This window comes from Zeus faber (genome assembly GCF_960531495.2).
Source record: "Zeus faber genome assembly, chromosome: 7".
Classification (NCBI taxonomy): domain Eukaryota; kingdom Metazoa; phylum Chordata; class Actinopteri; order Zeiformes; family Zeidae; genus Zeus; species Zeus faber.
This window is the reverse complement of record NC_137203.1, coordinates 2,289,786-2,314,974: the sequence shown is the minus strand read 5'-3', so window position 1 is coordinate 2,314,974 and position 25,189 is coordinate 2,289,786. Positions and strand designations below refer to the sequence as shown.

The 25,189-nt window shown below is 45.0% G+C and overlaps 1 protein-coding gene across 2 annotated transcripts in view; it reads left to right on the top strand.

The window, feature by feature from the left end:
* The window catches only part of LOC307233136 (ral guanine nucleotide dissociation stimulator-like), a 47,284-nt gene that overhangs the window by 2,717 nt on the left and 19,378 nt on the right, over window positions 1-25,189 (top strand). The window contains exon 1 of one of the 2 annotated variants that reach the window (XM_080004351.1): window positions 19,388-19,610. The exons of the other annotated variant lie outside the window; for it this stretch is intronic. Coding sequence (XP_079860477.1) covers window positions 19,422-19,610 — 189 coding nt within the window. The 5' untranslated portion in view covers window positions 19,388-19,421. Of the gene's footprint in view, window positions 1-19,387; window positions 19,611-25,189 lie in introns of those variants that run through there. 2 annotated transcript variants of the gene reach the window in all.

Genomic DNA, 25,189 nt, shown 5'->3' with positions numbered 1-25,189 from the left:
AAATCAGTGACCGGAGTATTATTGTAACTGAAAACATCATTATCTATATTAGGACTCGTACCTTGAGGAGTCAGCACTCAGTTTTCAGAAGATCTTAATCTTTTAATGAGATTTTCTAATCCAAGATACGTATATTAAATAAAATTGTGTTTCATGATATGATCTAGTTTTGCGAAGTCTCTAATCCTAGAAAGACCTGAGAACAGAATGACACATAAAAATACGCAAGCCATACCGTTGAGTCACACGTTACAGAACACACTGAGTTGAAAATATCCCAAATTCAAACTTTAAACGGGTGACTCCAGCAGGAAGGCACATGGTGCAGCCACCAGTGCTCCCAGTTCAGTGTTGGTAAAGTGAACAGGCGTTCACCCTATGTGACATGTTAATATCGTGGCAGTACAATCATTTAACAATAATATTGAGTTGTTGCTGAGCCCCACGTGCTCCTAACCCGAGGGAGAGTAACATGTTGTACGGATACTGAATCTTTTCTCTTTTCTCTTTGCGACTCCACTCGGGCCTTTGCGCCCGAGTCGCCCAAAAAACAGTGAATCCCAGAGTTGGAGGGAAACAATCGGTCTCTACTTGTATACATCTCCCGCTCCGTGCGCTCCTCGCTGATGGATGTGGGTTGGTTCTCTTGGCCCCTGGCCACGGGGCGGTGGCGTCAGACGAAGCTCTGGGAGAAACGTTCCAAGACCGGATCGGAAGGTCCGGATCGGAGGCCGTAGTTCCATGGAATGTGACGTGAACTCTCTTGGCTCCTAGACAGCAGCTCTGTGTGTGCGTGTCAAAAGACCTTGTCCTGGAAATAGTTTCCCGCTCGTATCCCTCAGCGGGGGTTTGGAGTTCCGTGCGAGCAGTGTTGGCAGAATGTAAGTGCTCTGTGAAGACCTGTCCTGCAGGACGCTGTGTCTGTGTCTTCCCATTCTTCTGATTCACTTCAACTTCTCTGCAGGACTGTGGCGTCAAAATGATCCACGCCCGCTTCTGAATATCACCCGTTCGGCTTTTTACACGTTCTGATGTGGACATTCCACTCACCCCCAGATTCACATGCACTGGACCCGTGCACATGTTCTCACATAGACATTGGCATCGGGCTCCGGAAACGATCCCGGTGCGTCGTTACTCTGCGGCGAACGTGCCGCTGCAGCAGAAGCCGATCTGGATAGAGCATCGAACCGTCAAAAATATCTTAAAATGCGACACGCAGCCTGAACAGACACCACGCTAGCAACATGCTAAGTTCAAACTCCAGCAGTGGGAACCCGCAGCTCTGGAGATGGAGCATGAATACTAATTACAGGATTAAGCTTGGCGGTGTGTGTGTGTGTGTGTGTGTGTGTGTGTGTGTGTGTGTGTGTGTGTGTGTGTGTGCGTGGGGTGTGTGTACCCGCACCACCCTGTCCTGTTATTGTCTCGGGCCACAGGAAGCAGATCTCCAGGTTGAGGCCTGACTTCCTGTCTTGGTATCAGAGGCTCTCGCTGCTGAATCCACCCCCCCCCACCCTCTGTGCGAGGAGAATGCTTTGCCTCCCAGTTTCCATGGCAACGCCTCCCATACTGTACGTCGCCGTGGGAGCGTCTTGCATGTGGAAGCAGCTCCCACTGCGCTGCTTCAGTCACGCATTCTCCCCGCGTCTCCTCGGCCACAAAACACTTCATCAACCATCGGCCTCTGAATCTCCACGCGGCCGAGCGGCATCTGCATGAGAATGGAGGTCGTATTTTAAACCCCCGTCAGCGCCGAGCTTTCAGGGCTGCCGGCCACGATTTAGGAGGCGATGAATCCTTGTTATGGGGGCCTGCCGGCCACCGAGGGGGGACCTGCATATTATCGTGTCGCCATTAAGTATAAATGTTGTTTTACACCTTGCTTGGAGACGGTGTGATGTGTCCCGGGCTCAGACGCACAAACACCCGACCCAGAAGAAGTCCTGATAAGACGTCAGCGGCACAGGATAAAAGCTCGCGTCCCGCGGCGCCTTTTTACCGAGCGCCGAGACGTCTTTTTTTCTTCCGTAGGTGAGACGACGGGTCAGCGGTCGCCTCGCAGGTTTAGTCCCGGTGGCGATAGAAACAAAGTGACTCTTCCGTTTTGGGAAAACCCTCAGTGTCCTTAAAAACGACGGAGCCGCCGTGCGATTGCAAAGCGGCAGGTTTCCCTCCGTCTCAGTTTGGCTGGGAGCAGCGTGACCTACATGGAGCCGGTCCACTCGGGCTGCGCTGGGTCGGGTTCTGTCCTGGAGCGCTGGAAAGGCTTCTGCTCCACCAGTAATGGAGGGTAATGAATAGAAATGTGCAGCATTTCTTGCAATTTCCAGACTTTCAAATTGCTTTTGAGAGAAGGGAAGGATCTTCAAACCCTCTGCGGCTCACAAGTTGATATGTACTGCAGAAAAAACCCATTCATCTTATTCTAATGAATCCAGTTGAAAACATTAGAATGAACATCCTAATTTAATGTTAAAACATTTGTAATGAGAGTCAAAACATCCAAGCTTTTGGGAAACGTTTACTAGTGTGTGTGTGTGTGTGTGTGTGTGTGTGTGTGTGTGTGTGTGTGTGTGTGTTATGATCTAGGCTTTTCGACTAGAGCATGATACATAATCTGACAGAATATGAGAGTAAATCTGTGGCCGTTTGCATAGCAACCCTAGAAGCAGCATTGGCTATGATTCATTCAAACTGACGGGAACAGTTTCAGTTTATGACCCATCAGCCGCCACAGGACTGACGTCGCACTTGCATGATTTAGCAATAAACTCTAATTTATTTTTTTACCAGTATGGTACAGTCCTTCTGCAGACAAGGACATCAGACCAGGAAATATGGCGCCATCCCCCCCTGGAGACATGTACTTAATGGATAGTGAGACAGGTAGATATTCGACGGTGAGACATTGTAATGGACCGTGCGACAGGTAGCTAATGGACAGTGAAATAGTAAATACTAAAGGTAGTAAATACTAAATGTAGTCAATACTAAATGTAACCAATACTAAATGTAATAAATACTATACGTAGTAAACACTAAGTAGTAGTACACTAGTATGTGGTTGCGGAGGCAGCTGTGGATGTTGAGAAGTTACTCATTTCAGTTGAATGGCCTGTGCTTTATAATAAACCACAGCAGTGATGCCAGTGAAGATTCAGAGCTGAAATAAATGTCCCCGGAAATGTCCCCCCAAACCTAGAACAGTAGAACATCAGACAGTAGAACATCAGACAGTAGAACATCAGATAGTACAACATCAGATAGTATGACATCAGATAGTACAACATCATACAGTAGAACATCAGACACTAGAACATCAGACAGTAGAACATCAGACAGTAGAACATCAGACAATACAACATCAGACAGTAGAACATCAGACAGTAGAACATCAGACAGTAGAACATCAGACGGTAGAACATCAGACGGTAGAACATCAGACGGTAGAACATCAGACGGTAGAACATCATACAGTAGAACATCATACAGTAGAACATCAGACACTAGAACATCAGACAGTAGAACATCAGACAATACAACATCAGACAGTACAACATCAGACAGTAGAACATCAGACAATACAACATCAGACAGTAGAACATCAGACAGTAGAACATCAGATGGTAGAACATCAGACGGTAGAACATCAGACGGTAGAACATCAGACGGTAGAACATCAGACAGTACAACATCAGAAGGTAGAACATCAGACGGTAGAACATCAGAAGGTAGAACATCAGACGGTAGAACATCAGAAGGTAGAACATCAGACGGTAGAACATCAGACGGTAGAACATCAGACACCAGAACATCAGACGTAGATGGTAGATGGTAGTTGGTAGATGGTAGATGGTAGATGGTAGATGGTAGTTGGTAGTTGGTAGTTGGTAGATGGTAGATGGTAGATGGTAGATGGTAGATGGTAGTTGGTAGTTGGTAGATGGTAGATGGTAGATGGTAAATGGTAGTTGGTAGTTGGTAGATGGTAGATGGTAGTTGGTAGATGGTAGATGGTAGTTGGTAGATGGTAGATGGTAGATGGTAGATGGTAGTTGGTAGATGGTAGTTGGTAGTTGGTAGATGGTAGATGGTAGTTGGTAGATGGTAGATGGTAGTTGGTAGATGGTAGATGGTAGTTGGTAGTTGGTAGTTGGTAGTTGGTAGATGGTAGATGGTAGTTGGTAGATGGTAGATGGTAGTTGGTAGATGGTAGATGGTAGTTGGTAGATGGTAGATGGTAGATGGTAGATGGTAGTTGGTAGATGGTAGATGGTAGATGGTAGTTGGTAGTTGGTAGATGGTAGTTGGTAGATGGTAGTTGGTAGATGGTAGTTGGTAGTTGGTAGATGGTAGTTGGTAGATGGTAGATGGTAGATGGTAGTTGGTAGTTGGTAGATGGTAGATGGTAGATGGTAGATGGTAGTTGGTAGATGGTAGATGGTAGATGGTAGATGGTAGATGGTAGTTGGTAGATGGTAGATGGTAGTTGGTAGATGGTAGATGGTAGATGGTAGTTGGTAGATGGTAGATGGTAGTTGGTAGATGGTAGATGGTAGATGGTAGTTGGTAGTTGGTAGTTGGTAGTTGGTAGATGGTAGATGGTAGATGGTAGTTGGTAGATGGTAGTTGGTAGATGGTAGATGGTAGTTGGTAGATGGTAGATGGTAGATGGTAGATGGTAGATGGTAGTTGGTAGTTGGTAGATGGTAGTTGGTAGATGGTAGATGGTAGATGGTAAATGGTAGTTGGTAGATGGTAGTTGGTAGATGGTAGATGGTAGTTGGTAGATGGTAGATGGTAGATGGTAGATGGTAGATGGTAGTTGGTAGATGGTAGATGGTAGTTGGTAGATGGTAGATGGTAGATGGTAGTTGATAGATGGTAGTTGGTAGATGGTAAATGGTAGTTGGTAGATGGTAGTTGGTAGATGGTAGATGGTAGATGGTAGTTGATAGATGGTAGTTGGTAGATGGTAGATGGTAGATGGTAGTTGGTAGATGGTAGATGGTAGATGGTAGTTGATAGATGGTAGTTGGTAGATGGTAGATGGTAGATGGTAAATGGTAGTTGGTAGATGGTAGTTGGTAGATGGTAGATGGTAGATGGTAGTTGATAGATGGTAGTTGGTAGATGGTAGATGGTAGATGGTAGATGGTAGATGGTAGATGGTAGTTGGTAGATGGTAGATGGTAGTTGGTAGATGGTAGATGGTAGATGGTAGATGGTAGTTGGTAGATGGTAGATGGTAGATGGTAGTTGGTAGATGGTAGATGGTAGATGGTAGTTGATAGATGGTAGTTGGTAGATGGTAGATGGTAGATGGTAAATGGTAGTTGGTAGATGGTAGTTGGTAGATGGTAGATGGTAGATGGTAGTTGATAGATGGTAGTTGGTAGATGGTAGATGGTAGATGGTAGTTGGTAGATGGTAGATGGTAGATGGTAGTTGGTAGATGGTAGATGGTAGTTGATAGATGGTAGTTGATAGATGGTAGATGGTAGATGGTAGATGGTAGATGGTAGATGGTGCTGGATCTCACCGTTCAATTTGAATTCCAATAAAGGATCAAGATTCAATTCAATCTGATATTGATGAGCGGGGCCAGGGCGCGATGCGATTCCATATCCTAATCTTATATACGAGTCGACATAGCAGCATGTTTTTCACGACAGAAATATTCCGGTATCTAGGGGCAGTAGCTCAGGCAGTGGAGCGGGTCGTCTAGCAATGGGAGGGTTGCCGGTTCGGTCCTTGGCTTCTCCTGGTAGCCTGCTGGAGTGTCCTTGAGCAAGACACTGAAGCCCTGAGCGCTCCCGTGGAGCCGGTGTGTGCCCTGCATGGCTGCCGCTGCCATGGTGCTGTGATTGAGAGGTGTGCACTGTGAAGGGCTTTGAGTGGCATGAGCAGAAGAGGCGAGTATATTTACACAGCACATTTCAACAACAAGGCGATTCAAAGTGCGTTACATTAAACATCAAGACCAGTGCAAGGAAACACGTTAGAAAAGGACATAGAATGCATGAAGTGAAATAAAATAGAATGCATAGGAGTAATAGTGCAGTGCAAGAAATGAATCAAACAAACCTTGTTTTACTCTTTGTTATCAATTATTTCACCTATTCCCCAAATAGCCTTTTACCTTGTCAAGGTTATTCTAGCCCCGGAGAGCCCTCTTCTTTGTTAAGAGATCTTTTCTTTGTTAAGAGATCTTTTCTTTGTTAAGAGATCTTTTCTTTGTTAACAACTAACACATTATAAACTTGAAAAATGGATGCACAGAATCAAGTCAAAGTGACAGTGCAGTGCATGAACTGATGATTTGGTTTAGTAAAAGGCAGAGAGGCAAACAGAAAAGCACCAAATAAGCATATGGAGCCCATTTACCTTTACAATTTTAAAATCAGTTCAAAAATTGAAGCAATTGAATCGTATCAGAAAATGTTTTTTTTTTGTTTTTCCTAGCCCTAACAGGCAGGACGAGAGGACGAGTTAACGTGCTTCGACGGTGTCTCCACATCACAGTGCTCCAACACTGAAACAGTGAAACGGTGAAAAACTGAAACAGTGAAAAACTGAAAAAATGAAACAGTGAAACAGTGAAAAACTGAAATAGTGAAAAACTGAAAAAATGAAAAACTGAAACAGTGAAAAACTGAAAAAATGAAGCAGTGAAACAGTGAAAAACTGAAACAGTGAAAAACTGAAAAAATGAAAAACTGAAACAGTGAAAAACTGAAAAAATGAAACAGTGAAACAGTGAAAAACTGAAACAGTGAAAAACTGAAACAGTGAAACAGTGAAAAACTGAAATAGTGAAATAGTGAAACAGTGAGTCAGTGAAAAACTGAAACAGTGAAAACTGAAACAGTGAAAGACGACAGGCGATAGATAGCATCCAGAGATTCCCCCGGTGAGGGACTCTCTCCCAGTTGCCATGAAGAATGAGCCTTCAGCAGCGAGAGGTGGGGGCGGTTTCTGAGGAAGCGATGTGAGGGAAGCTGGTGGGTGGAGTGGGGGGGGGGGGGGGCGGGGGTGGAGTGGAGGAGAGGGTGGGGTGGTTCTGCTTTCATGTGCAGAGGATCCCTCCGTCTGCTCAGTCTGCTGCAGCTGCAGAGCGTCTCAGCGCCTGGGAGTGCCTGTCTCTCTACCTGCTGCTGTTTTTGTGGCTGTTCCGTCGATCGGTGTCGTTTGCCGGGCTGCATGTGTGTCGGTGACGGGGGGCTCCAGCATGGAGTCCGTCTTCAGCCTGCACAGAGCGCTGGCTCAGCCCGTCAAGATGTGCATGTTCGACTTCCCTGTCACCGTGCTGGACGACCTGGTGAGCATTTCATACCGCTGGCTGTCACTGTGTGTGTGTGTGTGTGTGTGTGTGTGTCTGTGTGTGTGTATGTATGTGTATGTGTGTGTGTAGACTTAAAGTTGTATGTGTGTATTTGTGTGAATTGTCCCTAGTGAGTGTGTGTGCGTTCAACAGTATGTGAGTACATATGTAACTGTTTCATTTGGGTGTATTTGTGTTAGGGAAGCAACGATTGTGAAATTCTGGTCCGATACAATGTTTAAAAGAACAGCTTGACTGATAGCCAATGCCGATACCGGTGTTTTCCGAGTACCCCCGAACGAAGCATCCCTTGCAGTTTTCCGAGTTCCGATGAACCCAGCATCACTTCCTGCTTGGAGGGCTGCGGAGCGCCGTCCTCGTAAATTAATCGCAGATGGTGTCGTTCTCTCAGACAGATAATTATAATATATGTGTTAATTATACATTCAAGTGTTAACATTCACGTTATGTGTAGAAATTATATTTACATATAGGACACAGTTTAAAAACTGTACTGGTGACGATGTTTACAATAGACAATCTTAGGAAACCTTTTCTAGTCCTTCCCTTGGTTCCCTTATCCCAAACACAAAGTTGTTGCACTTTTGTCCTTCCCGTCGCTCCATACTTCCTCACTGGATTTAGCTTTAGCCACTCGTGCTAAAAACACAATTCGTTCTTCTCTCGTTTGAGCAACTCTTTGAGTCATTGTTTTCCTTTAATGGGTGGGGCAGTTGGCTGTATTTTTTTTCGGAGGCGGAGCAACGCGCCTTTCTTCCAAGATTTTGTTGTGGACATATTCTGTTACCGGTGGAACTTCAAGATTCAAGATTCAAGAGGTTTATTGAGAATAAACACTTTCGTTCATCTCTTTTACACCAGAGTACACCAGAAGTATTTTCTAAAGCTGCTTTCACACATGCACTCCAGACAATGTCTGGTTGTACGGAGTTTCCCATTCACACATGTAGCTCACAACCAGAGATTGTCCGTGTCAGGCGCGTTTACACCACCTGGAAAAACTCTGTTGGGTTTAGACGAGGGACGGAGCCTGGGTAGAATGTGCAGGAGGCAGGACATGATGCAATGACGCTGCTGAGTTTAACAGCACACACAAGATGGAGGACGAGGCGACAGACTTGTGGCAGTAGTTGGGCTTTTCTTTGCGTTGATACTCCATGTATTTGGACGTATTGAGAGTGGAAAGGAACATAAAGGAAAGCAGAAAGGAGTACGCAGCAGCTACGCTCCGCTCGCTGTGAATGTTCCGGACAATCACCTGCTCTGTTCACACATAGCGCTCAATCGAACATTACGCAAGGTGCTGGCTGGGTAAAGTCCGGGTCAAATCATTTGGACATTTGCGTTCACACACGCAGCTCCTTCGGGTAATGTCCGGATCATTTCAGGTTTACAGTGCAAGTGTGAAAGCAGCATGAGAAGAGTGCCAATATCGGCCGATACTGATGTACAGCCGATAAATCAGTGTATCCCTAGTGTGTGTGTGTGTGTGTGTGTGTGTGTGTGTGTGTGTGTGTGTGTGTGTGTGTGTGTGTGTGTGTGTGTGTGTGTGTGTGTGTGTCTGTGTGTGTGTATCCGCATATGGTGTTATATGCTGACTATTATCATGATGATAATCAAAGGGATTTTTATGAATTTTATGTTGTATGATTCAAAAGGTAAATAAAACTCCTGTACATGTTGTTGTGTAAGATATTAGATGAGATAAGATGAGATATGATGATTTTTAATTAAAAAATGGAAAAGTAATGCTTCTGCTGAAAGACAATAAATGATTAAATGAAATTATGGCCCATCCCCAGGGCTGTTTTTCAGGAAGGAGGTGTGTGTGTGTGTGTGTGTGTGTGTGTGTGTGTGTGTGTGTGTGTGTGTGTGTGTGTGTGTGTGTGTGTGTGTGTGTGTGTGTGTGCGCGCATGCCCGTGTGTGTGTGTGTGTGTGTGTGTGTGCGCGCATGCCTGTGTGTGTGTGTGTGTGTGTGTGTGTGTGTGTGTGTGTGTGTGTGTGTGTGTGCGTGTGTGTGTGTGTGTGTGTGTGTGTGTGTGTGTGTGTGTGTGTGTGTGTGTGTGTGTGTGTGTGTGTGTGTGTGTGTGTGAGAGAGCCTCTGCCCTCTGATATTTGAACATGCCTGGTCCTGTCTGACAGAATCTCAACTGGGATTTCTGGAGCAGACTTCAGTGTCTTCAGTGTTTTGATCTGCGCTCTGTGCACGTCGCTGCAGCCTGAACTGGATCCTTTGAATTAAGTATTTCCAGAATTAATATTTAGAAGAGAAACTGAAACTGGACCAGGCTTGGAGTGTTTTTATTAATGTAGTGAATTCAGAAGAGAGTCACTTCTGTCACGGTAATTGATACCATGGTCAGGGATAACGTACAGCCAACCCCCTTCCACCCTGTCAGGGGTTATTTTGCGATGATGACTGATGATGACTGGCTGCATATTATTATTACACAACTACTTACTAAATCAATGAAGACATTGACAAGGAATGTTATCACTAGTGTGCCTAGTTTAAGAGCTTCTGTTTAGAAAAATAGATCAGAGCAACATGGAGCAACAGTATAGCAAACTGTTCTCCTACACGGCCCACTACTAAACTGAGTTTTAGCCTGGACATTTAAAATTATGGTGAAACGTGACCAGTCTTCCGTTGTAGTTTCTATGTAGCTCCACATGATGGCGCCACTCGCTAGTGTTAGCATTAGCATGTCAGTTATAATGCATGTTATAATTGCAGAAATGGTTGCTATAATTATCATGTGCTCTTCTCCCTCCTCACAGCTCTAGTTTCTCTCTGAGCCGGCACACTTGTCGTTTATTGCTGTTATTTCACTTGAGCTGAAAACGTCTTCAGAATGTAAATCCATCTCAGCCTGATGCTTTAACTGGGCCACCGCGCCCCTCAGACCCCGGCATGCAGAGTTTTACTGCCAGCGGCTTCATCTGATCCTGGGCACTGCTCACGGTCAAGGGTTTGATTCCCACCTCTGAGTGCGTGACTAACGTAGCGTTAGGGGTCTGATTCCCACGCGGGTCGTTGCTATTCTAAATGTGTGTTTGTTTGTGGCACTTTGGAGCGTTTGGATATAGGCTCCTGATGAGGTGTGTCAGTAGAGCTGGTCTGTCAGTAACTGGCACGTCGCCTCTGCTGTTGGAGCTGTTGTAGGTTCTAATGTGGAACTCGGTTGGAGGTCAATGAGACTGGCCCATGTGTATAAGATGGTGAGACTTGAAAGTTCAGAACTACCAGTAGTCATATGTCAATCTTATTCCTCATGAAGTTTAAATAATATAAACCCCACTAATTGATTTGTCTTCATCTATTAATTAATATAATTCACTCCATATAATTCAAACTTGCCTCAATACAGCCCCCAGTCCCTCTTGGTGTTCACATTATTTACAGATTCAAATATTACAATATTTTAACTGAATGCCACAGTACTAATGTGTTGTGGGTGTGAGTAGGAAAGATCTGTTATGTTTTCATCCAATATCTAATCTAAACAAAGGGTTACATAGCCAAGAAATAAGCTCCTGTATCTGTCTCTCTCTCATTGTTCAATCATCTATGTTACTTCTCATAATAATGCAGCTTTTAAAACCAGGAGAGGGCAAAGTGGAAGCTACGTTCCAGGCAATATCTAGACTCCATCACAATATCTGTACTATATTGATATAGATCATACCATCACCCAGCTGTAGTGGATGCTGAAGAATCAGGGGGAAATCCTCCCATCTTCATCTCCTCCTCTCAGTCTCTCCTTCCTCCTCTTCCTCCTCTTCTTCCTCCTCCCAGCGGGTTGTATTTCGTGTAGGCTCCATATTTCCCTCGAGTGTCTCGCTGCATTTGGACGTCGCTTTATGGTATTGTGATGATGCTGCATGATGTTCAAAGCAGATTTCTGGGATTGAAAAACCTGGAGTTGGACATAACGTCTGAAAATTCCTGGATGTATTTTCAGACTCGTGCTCCAGCTTGTGACTGGGGTTCATCTGTAGTGGTGGATTCTTTTGGTTGTCCTTTCCAGAAAAGGGGTTCTTTAATCCCTATGAACTGACTGAAATGTGTTGTTTGGGGATCATTTCAGGGGAATCACAACGAGGCCTCTTGAATTTGAGAACAGATTTTTTTTGGGCATCCTAGAGCGGTTCCTCAGTCTGTTGTTCCCCTTGTGGCCTACAGAGGGCGCGGTTGGGTGTTGTGTATTTACCTGGATACTTTTACTTTGGAGTCATTTGCACAGGTTTCTCCTGCTAAGTGTTCCCAGCAAGTACGACGAGCTTCCTGTTCCTGTTCCGTGTGGTGAAAGTCAGAATTATATTCGGATTAGAATAGTGATTAAATTCCCAGGAAGCTATAAAACAGATCACGTGCCATGTTACGTGCCCGTTACAGAGGTCAAAGTTCGGAGCAAATTGACCGAATGTTGAAATCCGTCTGCGGCACCGAGACCTCGTCCACAAACCACAGAATGAGGGTTTCCAAACAAGCTGTGCAACGTTGCACAACGACGGCTTCTGTGTGGTTGTGGATTGGTGTTGTTGTGTGTTGTTGTGTATTTCGTGTTGTGTGTTGTCTTGTGCCGTCTGTTGTTGTGTGTTGTAGTGTGTTGTTGTGTGTTGTTGTGTATTTCGTGTTGTGTGTTGTCTTGTGCCGTCTGTTGTTGTGTGTTGTAGTGTGTTGTTGTGTGTTGTTCTCTATTTCGTGTTGTGTGTTGTCTTGTGCCGTGTGTTGTTGTGTGTTGTGTTGTTGTGTGTTGTTGTGTGTTGTGGTGTCTTGTTGTGTGTTGTGGTGTGTTGTTCTGTATTCTGTGTTGTGTGTTGTCCTGTACCGTGTCTTGTTGTGAGTTGTGGTTTGTGTGTTGTCCTGTGCTGTGTGTTGTTCTGTGTGTTGTAAGTTGTGTGTTGTCCTGCTCTGTGTGTTGTATGTTGTGTGTTGTCCTGTGTGTGTTGTGAGGTGTGTGTTGTAGGTTGTGTGTTGTTGTGTGTTGTGTGTTGTTGTGTGTTGTTGTGTTCTGTGTGTTGTATAGAAAACAGAGAACAGCTGTGTTCGGGTGTTGTGTCCTGGTGGAGATGAGACGTTTTCCAGCTGCTGTGCAGGGAGAAGCTGCGGAAATAATGTCTCTCAATATATAAATATAGAAATATTTCAGACTTTGTCCTGTGAGAAATTTGGGGTGATATATGATTGTATACATTTTGTGTAGTGCATCACAACATGTATAAACGTATCTAACATGGATATACTGTATATCACATATTACATATATTAATAACAGAGTGAGTGAGTTGACCGGGGGCTGAAGTAGCGCTGGGTGGAAAAGAAAAGACGTCAATGCCAGAGATCGCTCAGGTTCCTGAATAAATAAAACCCAACCCTGGGAATAAAATCACAGTTTTTTCACAGTGGAAACACGAGGCCTCGCTGGCCGCTGGGCGTGAGGTTGAATCCTCTGAGTCGTGTTGCTGCTCGTCACCCGGACGCTAAGCTCCTGAGTTTCTACGTCAGTGCAGAGGTTTTTCAGCTGCGGAGAAGCGACGCTGAACGCTGCTGTTTTCTTTTTCATTTGTTTTTGTTTTGACATAAGATGAAGATAAAATCTGATAAAAGAAGGAAGGAAATGGAAGATAAGATCTAATTAGGTAAGGTTAGTTCAAGTATGGTGAGGTCATGTAAACCCTGTATTTATCAGAAGGAAATGGCTACGGTCACATTTGCTCAAGAGAAAACAAAATGAAAAAACCTTTGCAAAAATTGCATAAAAACCAAGTGATTTTTTTTTCTTCTAAAATAATACAATAATAATAATAATAATAATAATAATAATAATAATAATGAATAATAAAATGAAAATACAATTAATGCTAAAAAGTGAAATGCTAACTAATAAGAATACAAAATAGTAACATGAAATAAAAATAAACTAAAGTAGTAGTCCTTTTAATACATTTCAGAACGTTTCAGAACAACCAGCATCAGGTTGTGGATTTGAAGCTCTGTGGAAGTCACATTGACTCCACCAGACAGTGAACGTACCAGGAGGTGGAACTCAGCGACCCGGGTTCAAATCCTGACTGTCCTCCAACATGTCCTGTCTGTCTTCACTGCTCATATAATGAAAGGTAAAAATGTTCAATAAAATCGACTCTGAAACCCCCCAAAAACACATTTAAGTAGAAATGTTCGCTGAAAACATATGTTGTTATTATTATTACGGGAAGGTCCTAGAGCTGTTTTACTGCTCTTTGAGATCCTGCGAGGTGAGTGGGAACTCCCTGGGAACGTCAGGACCCACTGATTTACTTTCATTTTCTTTTCTTTTTTGTCTCGAACCAACATGCGGCGTCTTGTGTTGCTGTTGCTCCACGTTCAGTCGCCTCTTCAGCCGTTCTTTCCATGGACAGGGACGTCGCGGACGGGCCTGCAGAGACCTAGTTCTTTTTGCCGTTTGTTTTTTTTTTTCCTTTGTTCCCGTAAAAGTTAATGTTTTCTAGTGTTCTGTGGTAAAGCAAACATGCGTTGGGCCAGCGTTTGTGGGGTTTGACCAATCTGCGGCGCCGGGGCGGAGGGGGAGGCTGCTGGTCCGACCCGGGGGCTGGGAGGAGCAGGGGGTCCCGGTCAGTGGATCGACCCCATCCAGAGCTCCCCGGACCGGTCCTGAGAGGAGCAGCCATGTGGTGCTGGGCCCAGTGGACCTGCGGGCTGCTGGGAAACCTGCCCTGCCGCGCCGACCACAACGGCGTCTACAGGGCGGTGCTAGGCCGGCCGGCGGGCGCCAAGGACAACGCACAGGTCGGCACCTCTGTTCTCCATGTTTGGCTTCCTAAGATGATGCTGTGTTTTAAACCTGCGCTGGGTAATAATAAGGCAAGGATGTGTATCTGTCTATCTGTGTAGCACAGCTCATACACCAGGGCAGTTCAACGTGCTTGACATAAGACATGAAGGCATTAAATCCAAAATTAACATAATACACTTCAATTTTAGGTCACAGAATAGAATCATTTTGAATAATTCCTCATCGTTGTCGCTGAAGTTATTGGTCGGAAATTATCGGTGGTTATTTCTGAAATCGCTAGTCTTGGAATACTCCAAACAATAAGTCCTCAACACATCATTCCACTTTTTCTACTCGAGTCGTTGGGATTTTTGTTTTTCAATTAGAGATACCAAGGATCAAGAAATGTATTTTAATATTGAAGGCAAAAGTGAAGCTGAAAACTGGATGGATGGATTTTCTTGATGACGTGAACATAAAGGTGTGAGCTGATTGGCCGGATCTTCGGAAGCTGTTCAGCCGTCTCCCGTCAAACGCCGGCCGCTCTGTCTCCGAAACAATATCTGATGGAGTTGGGAGCGATTCATCTGCAGTGCGAATGGAGCGGCCATGATGGAGTGAACAGGCCGGCCAATCAGACGTCTTGTCCGTGTGCAGGTGGACCCGTCCGGCCTGTTAGCTCTCAGACGGGTTTAATGAGGAGCCGTCACGCTGCATCTAAGTAGGACAGGAAGCTGACGTCATCAACGCGTCTCAATCTATTTTTGCAAGTCAAACAGTTTATTTTGGGAGCGATATGGCCTACATTCGGCCTCAGTGACAGAACCCTGAACAGGAGGGGAGCTGGGAGTTCTTTGTGGCCCCTGGGGGTTCTTTGGGGACCAGGGAGCCCCTGGAGGTCCCATGGAGCTCTGGAGGTCCTGTGGGGCTCCTGGAGGTGGTGGAGGCCCCTGGAGGTCCTGTGGGGCTCCTGCAGGTTCAGGTGGCTCCTGGCGGTCCTGTGGGGCTCCTGGATGTTCTGAAAGGGCCAGTACCTTTCGCCACGGCTTTCCAACCAACCTCCTTACAGATCCCAGAATGGAAAAGGTGCTGTCATCTTTAATATCTGTCAAACACTTGCTACGGACTGGCCTTGAGTTAATCAGGTTTTTATGAAAACTAAAATGTTTGATTGTATTCTCCTGTTATTTGGCAGCTCTGCTCTTATGTAACTGTGCTAGAAGCAGTTTTGGCCGGTGTCGTTGTTTACCTCATTAGATTTTGTTTATTTAAAGATTTATTGTTTGCGGAGCTCTTGGGAACACGGTGTCTGGCAGCGTGCTGCTGTCGTCTGCAGCTGGCCTCAGATCAGCTCCCCTGCAGCTCTGCATTAAAGGGACATTCCACCACACCGCCGGTTGGGGTCCACCTCCAGGTCATTTCGCTTCCCTCGGTTTCTCCCTCGCGCTTTCTCTCAGCGGCAAAAGGGGGCGTGGTTAGGAATGGAACACGATGTCAACCAGCAATAAACAAAGCAAATTCTCACCAACGCTACTAGTGAACGTGGTTTTATTTCACGGTGAGTGGGCGTGGCAGCTTGGATAATAGCACAGACGCAGGGTAGAATTCTACGTTAGCATGCCTTGCTCAAGGGCAGTGCTGCTGTGGCTGTCAGGCTTTCACTTTCTCATCCCAGATCCTCCAACAAATGAGAGTGATGCCTCTTACTCATGCTGCACCATGCCCCACTGTGTGTGGTGTGTGTGTGTGTGTGTGTGTGTGTGTGTGTGTGTGTGTGTGTGTGTGTGTGTGTGTGTGTGTGAGACATGTAAGAAGAAAGAGAGGGGGAGAGAGTGAGACAGAGAGGGACTGTGAGAGGGAGAGAGTTCACGTCATCCCACTGAACAGTGGAACATCTCAGGGTTTATGGCAGCACTTCAGCAGCGTAACAATGTGCTGTTGTATCCATTCTGCTCGGTCCTCCACGGACGGAGAGGAAGGTAGGGTTGGCTCCGCCTCCAGGTCGACCCGGCCCCTGGACTGGCCCTGCCTCCATCTCTACCTCCATCCAGTCCTGGAGGTCCCAATCTGCACAACATTACAAGTGTCTGTGTGCTGTATAGTACAATGTGAACTGGATAGTACACTGGCAGGAAGTAATACTGCTGCACAGGAAGTGATGGGGCGGGTTGAGTATTGGAGTATTGGTTGATCAGTGGGTTGTATATTACGAATATTAGGAGGAGAGTTGCTATGGTAACAGACAGTGAGTTCTGCTGCTGTTAACTATTGTGAAAGGTCTCTCAAAAGCCTGAAAGTGGAAAGGCAATATAGACGAGAGCTTTTAATTGTTGTTTATATAATTGGCTTATTACATATTGAGATTCATAAAAGCGTACGTTAACACAAAGCTGCTGTCTCTGATAATACTTTATGCCTTAATGCTATGAAACCAACTAATGGTATAGGTATCATACAATTAGGACAATTAGGAGTATCTTACAATTAGGATACACCATAAGTAATAATAATAATGATAATACTGATAATAATGATAATGACAATAATAATAATAATAATAATAATATTATTATTATTATTATTATTATTATAAATATAGCTGCAGGCAGCAATTCACAGGGTCCTGTTTAGTCGTGTTAGGTATGTATTACAATTTTCCGGGTTCTCTGAAACGCAGCACAAATGTACAAGTTTACATCTAACGCCGCATGGGCTCCTCCGGTGTGTCGTCCGAACAAGCGTCACTACTACAGGAAGCAACCAGGTCTACACAGCGCAGCTCTCCCAACGTGAACCAGCACCAAGAGACGAAGCCTGGACTTATATAACGTGGTTCATGATGTCACAAAGCTCCGCTCCACAAACTCATCAGGATACGCCAACGTTCTTCAACTTCCGTTCAATTTGCAACGGTTTTTCACTAATTCCTGCTGCAAATGGAGATGGATGTGGATAAAACTTGCACCACAAGATGTCTGAAACGCCCCGGCTCCAACGAGACCTCAACCATGTCCGTGGGTTCGGCGGTCGTCGTGTTTCACCCCGAAGAATGCCAAGAACATTAATAACAATGAAAATCGGAGCAAAAACAACTGTACAACATTGACAACACACCAGGAGAACTGGAGCTGACGGCCAACATTTCAAATATGGTTGGCGTACTCGGTTGGTGTTCTTTCTTTCTTTGTCCTTCTCTCTTACCCTCAATACCCCCCCCCCCCCCACACACACACACATAGGTACACACACACACACACACAAACACACACACACACACACACACACACACACACACTTTGTCCCTTATCCTTGACAGCTGCATGGTTGAAATGTGAATTGCAGCTGAACTGCGATGGGAAAGGCCAAGGAGGTCAAACATGTTTGTTGAGAACACATCCGCCGCGGTGCAGCAGATGTGTGTTAACTGACACACTCTCACACCTGCTGCCCTTTCCTTTTGTTCTGTGTGTGAGTTCTGGACACTCGACACGACGTTTCAAGAAGCTTTTTGAGTCATTTAGAGTCATCTTTCGGTGTCATCATCATCTGCAACATCATGATTTAATCATCTGAGGTCCTGATATTTAAATTCTTCTCGCTATTGTCTGTGAAATTGGCTTTTTTTTAGTTGCCTTTTGTTCCCTAATTAAATGGAAATTGTAATTGGCGTTGTTCAGTTATTGGCCAGAAGATGGCGCTGTCATACGTTAAATTCAAGATTCAAGATTTTTATTTGTCACATACATATACATACTGCCATACATATATGCAGTGAAATGTAATCCACTGGCACTTCTACAATGAAACGAAAATTGAGAAATTAATGAATACTTAATACTGAAATAAATACTGAATTAAATAGATAAATAAATAAATAGATAAATAAATAAATACTGAAATAAATAGATACATAAATAATGGTGTAATCACATAAATTAATGAAATGAATCCATAAACGAACAAATGTTGAGAATACATTTAAATATAAATAAATGAATAAATAATGTGAAGCATAAATAAACACACACCTAATTAAATGATTTTATTTGTTTATGTATATGTTCATTTATTTGTCTATATTACACTATTTATTTTTTATTTATATTTGTGTTGTTTTTTTTTGGCCTTTTTTCTGCTTCTTGCAGTGTATCTGGTCCAACCATCAATAGAAACCTTCAAAAACGTCTGGCCCTGAATTTCGGCCGCACAAAAGCTCAGAGCTACCGTCTGTATACTGTCAGCTTATTAACATTCACAGAAGCATATGTTTACACAAAGCTGTTCTCTTAAATACTTCACGGCCGTCGTCTCTCTGAGCCTCCTGGCGTCTTTCATTTTCGGAGCCTTTTAAACACGGGTGTGCAGCGGTGACACAGCCCATGCACGGGTTGGGTCACGGGGTCATCCAGAAGCTCCCATTCAAGCGCCCTGTAGTGGAGGTCTATTAATAGGGGGCAGGCTCCACTCTTCAGGCTTACGGAGGCTGAGGCTTAGGCTGTGGAAAGCCCCTCCAGGCCGAGCAGCATTACATTACATCCACCCCGAAGACAGGAATGAGCGACACACTATTCCTCCTTCCAGCTCTTCTATCTCTATCTATCCATCTATCTATCTATCATCTATCTATCTATCTATCTATCTATCTATCTATCTATCTATCTATCTATCTATCTATCTATCTATCTATCTATCATCTATCTATCATCTATCTATCTATCATCTATCTATCATCTATATCTATCTGTCTGTCTGTCTGTCTGTCTGTCTGTCTGTCTGTCTATCTATCTATCAATGTCTTAAAATACTTCATTGGCATAAGTATATACTGCACACACACACAAACACACACACACAAGTAAAGATGACCTAAAACCAAAACAGAAAAATGCAAACGTTGCAGTTAAAAAAAATACATATACGTGAAGATAACCTAAAGCAACTATAAATATAATTTATATTGATATTTATATTGATATAAATATTTATGTTAACACATGAATATTTATATCCACTGTATTGATTCCCATCAGCGTGTTGTCATGGATGCAAGCAGTGAGCAGTGTTTTCTGCTTGTTACCATAATAACACTGGACGCGCCTCCCCGGGGGAGGAGCTGACATCCGGGGCGGCGCTGCGTCGCTCTCCGCCGGAGCAGCTCCGCCACACGGACTCTGCTCCGCCAGCGGACCGAGCCCGCGGACCGGCCTGGAGCTGCTGCTTCGCGCGGATTGAGAAGGAGGTTTAAGAATGAGAAGTTTGTTCTAGTATTCAAGCGTCCATCTCGGCATCCATGGTGTATATGTCGGGGATGCAGTCGGACGCGCGGAGCGTCAGACCCGGCTCCCTGGACGAGATGTTCGAGTCTTCGTGGAGGCTCCGCAGCATCTGGGACGGGGTGCGGCTGGAGGTGGCGGACCACGTTAGCCCCGTGGTCCTACACAGCTTCACTCACCTGGACCCGGACCTGCCGCTGCTGGAGGTGAGACCCGGTGCCGGACCCGGTCCCGGTCCCACGGGGCTGCTGCTTTGGGGGTGAACGCACTGGGGAACTCCCTGTGAGCGGCCGTAGCAGGGGTGAGGCTTAGTGAGCCTTATGTTCTCCAGACGCAAACTGGTTTTAATTATTAGGATCAGAATCAGGTTTTTTGTTTCTTTTTGGAGGAATTGGACTTGTTGCTTGGCTTTGACTCGACTAGTAACACGCATTTTAACAATCTGCAAATAACAATCCAACCAACTAAAGAGGAAACATATCTGCAGGCAGCGATGCAGGGGTCCAGGGTAGTCGGCGGATGTACAAGCCCTGTTGGTGATATTCTGAACCTGAGTTTATAACTACAATCCAAGATTGAATTGTCTGTCATGGAATACGCCCTTATGTTACCATGCCAACAAATCTGGCTTTGACTGTGAAATATAACGTTTATTGTAGGCTACCATTCATTTGGAATTTGGCTTAATATCTAAGGACTAATACAAATGTTTGTAACCTTGTCAAACGTGTATTTTATTTATTATTTTACACTTTAAACGCTTCCTCGTCGCCACTTTTAAATGTATCCTCCTTTTTCAAACTAAGCCGTCTGTTGGGCTGTGAACCAGGGCGTGTCATTGTTCTAACTCACCCTGGTGCGTGTCTGGGAGTTTCCCAGCGCAGGGCGGCGAACAGCGTGATCCGCGTTGTGCACGGTGGCGGAGCGGTGATCCACCGTGTTCTCTCTTCTCGGACCGTTGATTAACTGCTCGTTTTTCGGGGGGTTCGTGTCTTCAATCCCCTTTGTCAGAGGACGGGGCAGCGGTCCCCTTCCAGAATGAATGATGTGAACTCAATGTCCAGCGTCACGCAAAGACGCCGCATGTAACGACGCATGCGACGGTTCTCTGTGACCCGGCGGTAATCTGCAGCGTCTTCACGTGGCCCTTTGGTGTCGCCAACATGGGTCAGAGAAACACGTTTTTTGTTTTTTTACTAACTTCTCCTACAAATACGGTCCGATGTGGATCAAACTTGGACCACGGCGTGTGTGGACTGCCCCCGAATACAACTATTATTCATTCGTGTCTGTGGGTTCGACGGTTTCTGAGCTTCAGACACATTGATATGTGATAATGGCTAAGAAGAATAAGAATAAGAATCCGAGCATTAACAAAAGGGCTCTGGACTCTGGCAGTCTGGTTGTTAGACGTGAGTGTGGGTTTAAATACAGTCGGAGTCTTTCTACAGGTGATGAATAAAGAGACATAAATATGGACACCAACAGCAATGGGCAAATGATAAGTCTGCTCTCAATGACTTACAGTAATAATCAGTCTGTAGGAGCCATATTGGTAAAAACAGGCCTGAAAGTTTTTTTCTGTGTCTCTGACCTTCCGTCAGTTAGTGAAGCTTAAATCGCAGAATTGAACAGATCCAGTATCGTACGGCATCCAGGGTCTGAAATGTAATTCAACACCACAGCGATTTGGAGAATTTCAGTGGAATATTTCACATGGAGGATTTTTCCACACGTTTGAGTTCTAATGTGCCTACCAGGAGCGGTGGATGTGGATGGATATCACCCCTTGTTGTTAAAGCCGCTTTGCCCGTCCTCCGTGTCCCCCCCCCCAGCTCCAACACTTAATGTAATCCCTCCAGTCTCACGGTTACCTAACACCTAATCCGCCTCTCGTAGGCCCACGCTTTCTCTCCAGCGCCAGCCTCTCTCCTCCTCCGTTCTGCTGGGTTCAGGTGAACAGTGTGTAAAATGGGAATGTATTTTATACTCTACTGAGATGAACTTAAGTAACACAGATGATTCAAATAATTGGGGGAAAGAGATATTGGCGGATTCGTCATATATAACCTAATTATTACATATATTATGTTATATATCACATTATACATCATATCATATATCATCATATAATTGGTAATTGACAGAAACACAACGGAAAGTAAATTCAAACAAACTCACGACATTTAAACAAAAGGGACATAAACACAAAGACAAACAATGATATTATATTATGTTAAGCCATATTAAATATACTTATATCGGTTCAGTTCAGGTCTTCACTTTCCATAAAGAGGCGATTTAGATTGCAGAAGAAATGCAGAATAATCCAAAAATTGAGAACGGTAGAACATACAGTAAGACAGGAAGGAGCCATCAGAACAATAAAACCATGAAACCCACCACTAAGTAGTCTCACAGTACGGATTCTGTCCACGCCCAGTATCCGGCGGCAAGAAACAGTGCTACCGTGCTGTGTGCAAATTTGTGGTATTATAAACTATATATCACATTATACATCATATCATATTTCATACTTCACAGCCTGGAGGATGATGACGCTCTGAAATGTGAGTTGTCCGTGCGAAGGGAGTGACGCTGCGTTGGGCTGCAGGAAAGGTTCCATCAAACCAGAAGCTCCACGTTCAGATCTGTGACTCCGGCAAGCGGAGCATTTCAGCCTTTTTGGGATTCAGAGATGTTTGAGGTCTGGCTCCCACCCAAGGCCAGATTCTCCGGATGGATCCGAGGTCTAACTCTACCTCCGGATGCATGACTAGCTCAGGATTCGTAACTCTACCCCCAGACAAATAACTATCTCCAGGCTCGTAACTCAAAATGGGATTAAATATATTTAGAGAGTCTTTCAGTTGAATTTGGGATGTGTGAGGCCTCGTTCAGGATCATTGTTTGTCACATTGACGGTGTTTGTAGATCTTTGGGGGTTTGTGTCCAAGTAAAAACAGCATTAACATGTTGAGTGGGCTTTGTGGAAAAGTATAACATTGGAGTGTGTGTGTGCGTGCTCACGCGTCCACGTGGACGTGTGTGGTTGATCTTATCGTGGAAGGCTTTCAGAGAAAGTCGATCTGGAAACCGGCCACTTGGACACAGAGGAGCTCTGTGAGAGAGAAGGAGGGAGACGGGAGAGAGAGGGTGTCAGAGGGAAAGAGTTGAAAAGAGAACGAGAGAGACAGTCAGGGACAGAGACAGTCAGGGAGAGAGACAGGAGAGAGACAGTCAGGGAGAGAGACAGGAGAGATAGGGATTAAATGAGTGAAACAGATGTAAAGTTCCAACCTTCTGGAAAACCACTGCACTCGTTTTCAGTACAAATTCCAGTTTGTTGAAGCCGCTTGTGTTGCCTCAAAGTGTGCGTGCCTGCTCCTATTTCTCACACCGATGAAGATTTTTTTACGCAAATGTTTTGGATTTGCTCCTTGAGGGTCTGTGTAGATAACAAGTTGTTTATCTCATTGTTTCACCATTCAAGGTCTTTTTAGGCTGCTCAACATTCCCCGACATGGCCGTCTCCCGCACCATGTGGAAGTATCTCTGTTTTTCTCTCTCTGTTTCTCTTTCTCTTTCTCTCTCTCTCTCTCTCTCTCTCTCTCTCTCTCTCTCTCTCTCTCTTTCTCTCTCCCTCCCTTGTGAAAACACTGTTTGGGGGGGAAAGATAAAGAGGAGTTCAGCACCTCGCTGTGCCACGACCTGGAGGTCATGTTCACAGACTGGTTCATACAAACAGGCTGGGACGTCTGTATGTGGAGGTCACTGCAAAGTCCTCTCCCTCCTGCTGCTCCTATCGTATGTCCTGCGTGTAAATATCTCACCAAAGCCCAAAAATGTCGTCAAATTATTGATATTCGCCCGATTACAGTTATTTGAGCGGATCATAATCATTTTGTAAAGTCCTTAGATTCTCAACTCAGATGTTTCCATCTAAATTTCCTGGGAATTTTGAGCCGAGGTCAGAGATGTAGGGATAAATAGAACGTTTTCCTCAGTTGGGTTGAGGAAAATGAGCAGTTTAACCAAAGGAGTGTTACGGAGCGTGCATGGCCCTTCCTCCCGAGGTGGATTTGAACTCCTACACTGTTATAGTTGCATAATACTGACAAACACTGACTCAAAGCTCGGTGTTTGGGCTTCGTGAACACTATCCCCCAGATCCCCCCAGCGCCCCCGCCCTGACCAGCAGTGACCTCACCCTCCGTCAGCCTCATTGTTGGCGGAGGAAGTCTCCGGCTGCACGGGAGGCCTCATTGTCTTTGTGTTGCTGGGAGTGTCGTGGTGTTTTTGGTCTCTCCTGTCACTGGAGGGACTTTCTAGAGTTTGTTGTTTGGCTTCGACAGCCGCCCGGGGGGGTCGCTGTCCCAACAGGTGTTTGTTTGCCAAACGTATTTATCACCTCCATTTGGGGGGCGGCTGTAGAAAAGACTCCAATCCGTGTCAGGTTATACTGTACATGTTTGGGTTGATACAGGTCTCTACGGTAGAGAATGAAATCCAGTCGTCACGGAAACATATTAAGGGGAAATCCCAGCCGTCAGAGGACGGCGCCCCCATGACATCATCACAACTCTCCCTGTAAATCCAAACACAACCACAAGAAGTTCAAGATGCGCTAGTGCAACAGTACAGGATGCATGCTGGCATAAAACTATTGATTTGATTTATGCCAAAGAAGAAGAAGGCACATCGAACACACACACGTACGCACGCACGCACGCGTGCACGTATCAATAACGAAGGAAATCCTCTTCAGACGGTGTTTTAATGGACGCCCACACAACCAGACCCCTGTTCCATCATGAATATTCTGCACAATCCCAAAAACATGGCTCAGCTGCGTTGTGTCTCTGTTGTGTCTGACTTCTGATCTGGACATAGCATAGACACGTGGTCCTTGCTGATGGAATGTGGTTTCTGAACTGCTGTAGATGCACCCATGCCCGGTTTGAGTTGTGAGAACTCACCGTGGCGTGATTTAGAATAAGCATGTGAACAGTGAAATCTACATATACACACAGTGCACACACACCTCTTCACACCTCTACCACTTCACACCTACATGCCTAATCCATCCACCCATCCACCCATCTGTGCATCTTCTGCACTCGTCCTTCCTGACCGGAGAGGGCGGTCCATCCCATCTTCAAATGTAATATTCATTCAGTAATTAGACACCAACCCCCAGTAATCCACCAACCAATTACCTGGTTCCCTAATTTAAAGCCCCTTCACCAATCATCCCAGCCGTTAGAAAACTGTCTTATCGTTGTGTGTGACTTTATTTTAGAGTTTGTACAAAGTCTTTAAATATTTCAGATATATTTGATTCCTAATGTTGTCGCCTGGAGGTTAATGATGCAAGGCCTGGAAAATGATGGATCGTTATCTATAATGCTGAGATACAGTTCCGAACATTTTGTCTCGTCTTGTGAGAAAACTAATCATCTCTGGAAAAAGGCGACAGGTCACGTGTCGTAGTATCGGAAGAAAAAATCTATTACACTCATTGAAAGCGCTTGAAAAGTGCTTGAATCTCCCCTGTGACCTGGAGGGATGTTATGACACCAGGGCTGAACCAGGGTGAAGCAGACCTTCTGTGGGTGTAGTTTCACAAGCTGCAGGTTGTGAGGAGATCTTCTGGTGCTTTCCTGCAGAATCTATCCGTCGATGAAGAGCGCAAAGAAAACCTTTTGTTGACATTTTCATGCGTCTGTCCGTGGTGCTTTTCTGTTTTGTTTTTTGGAGAAACTTCCCCATCTGAGCGAGACTC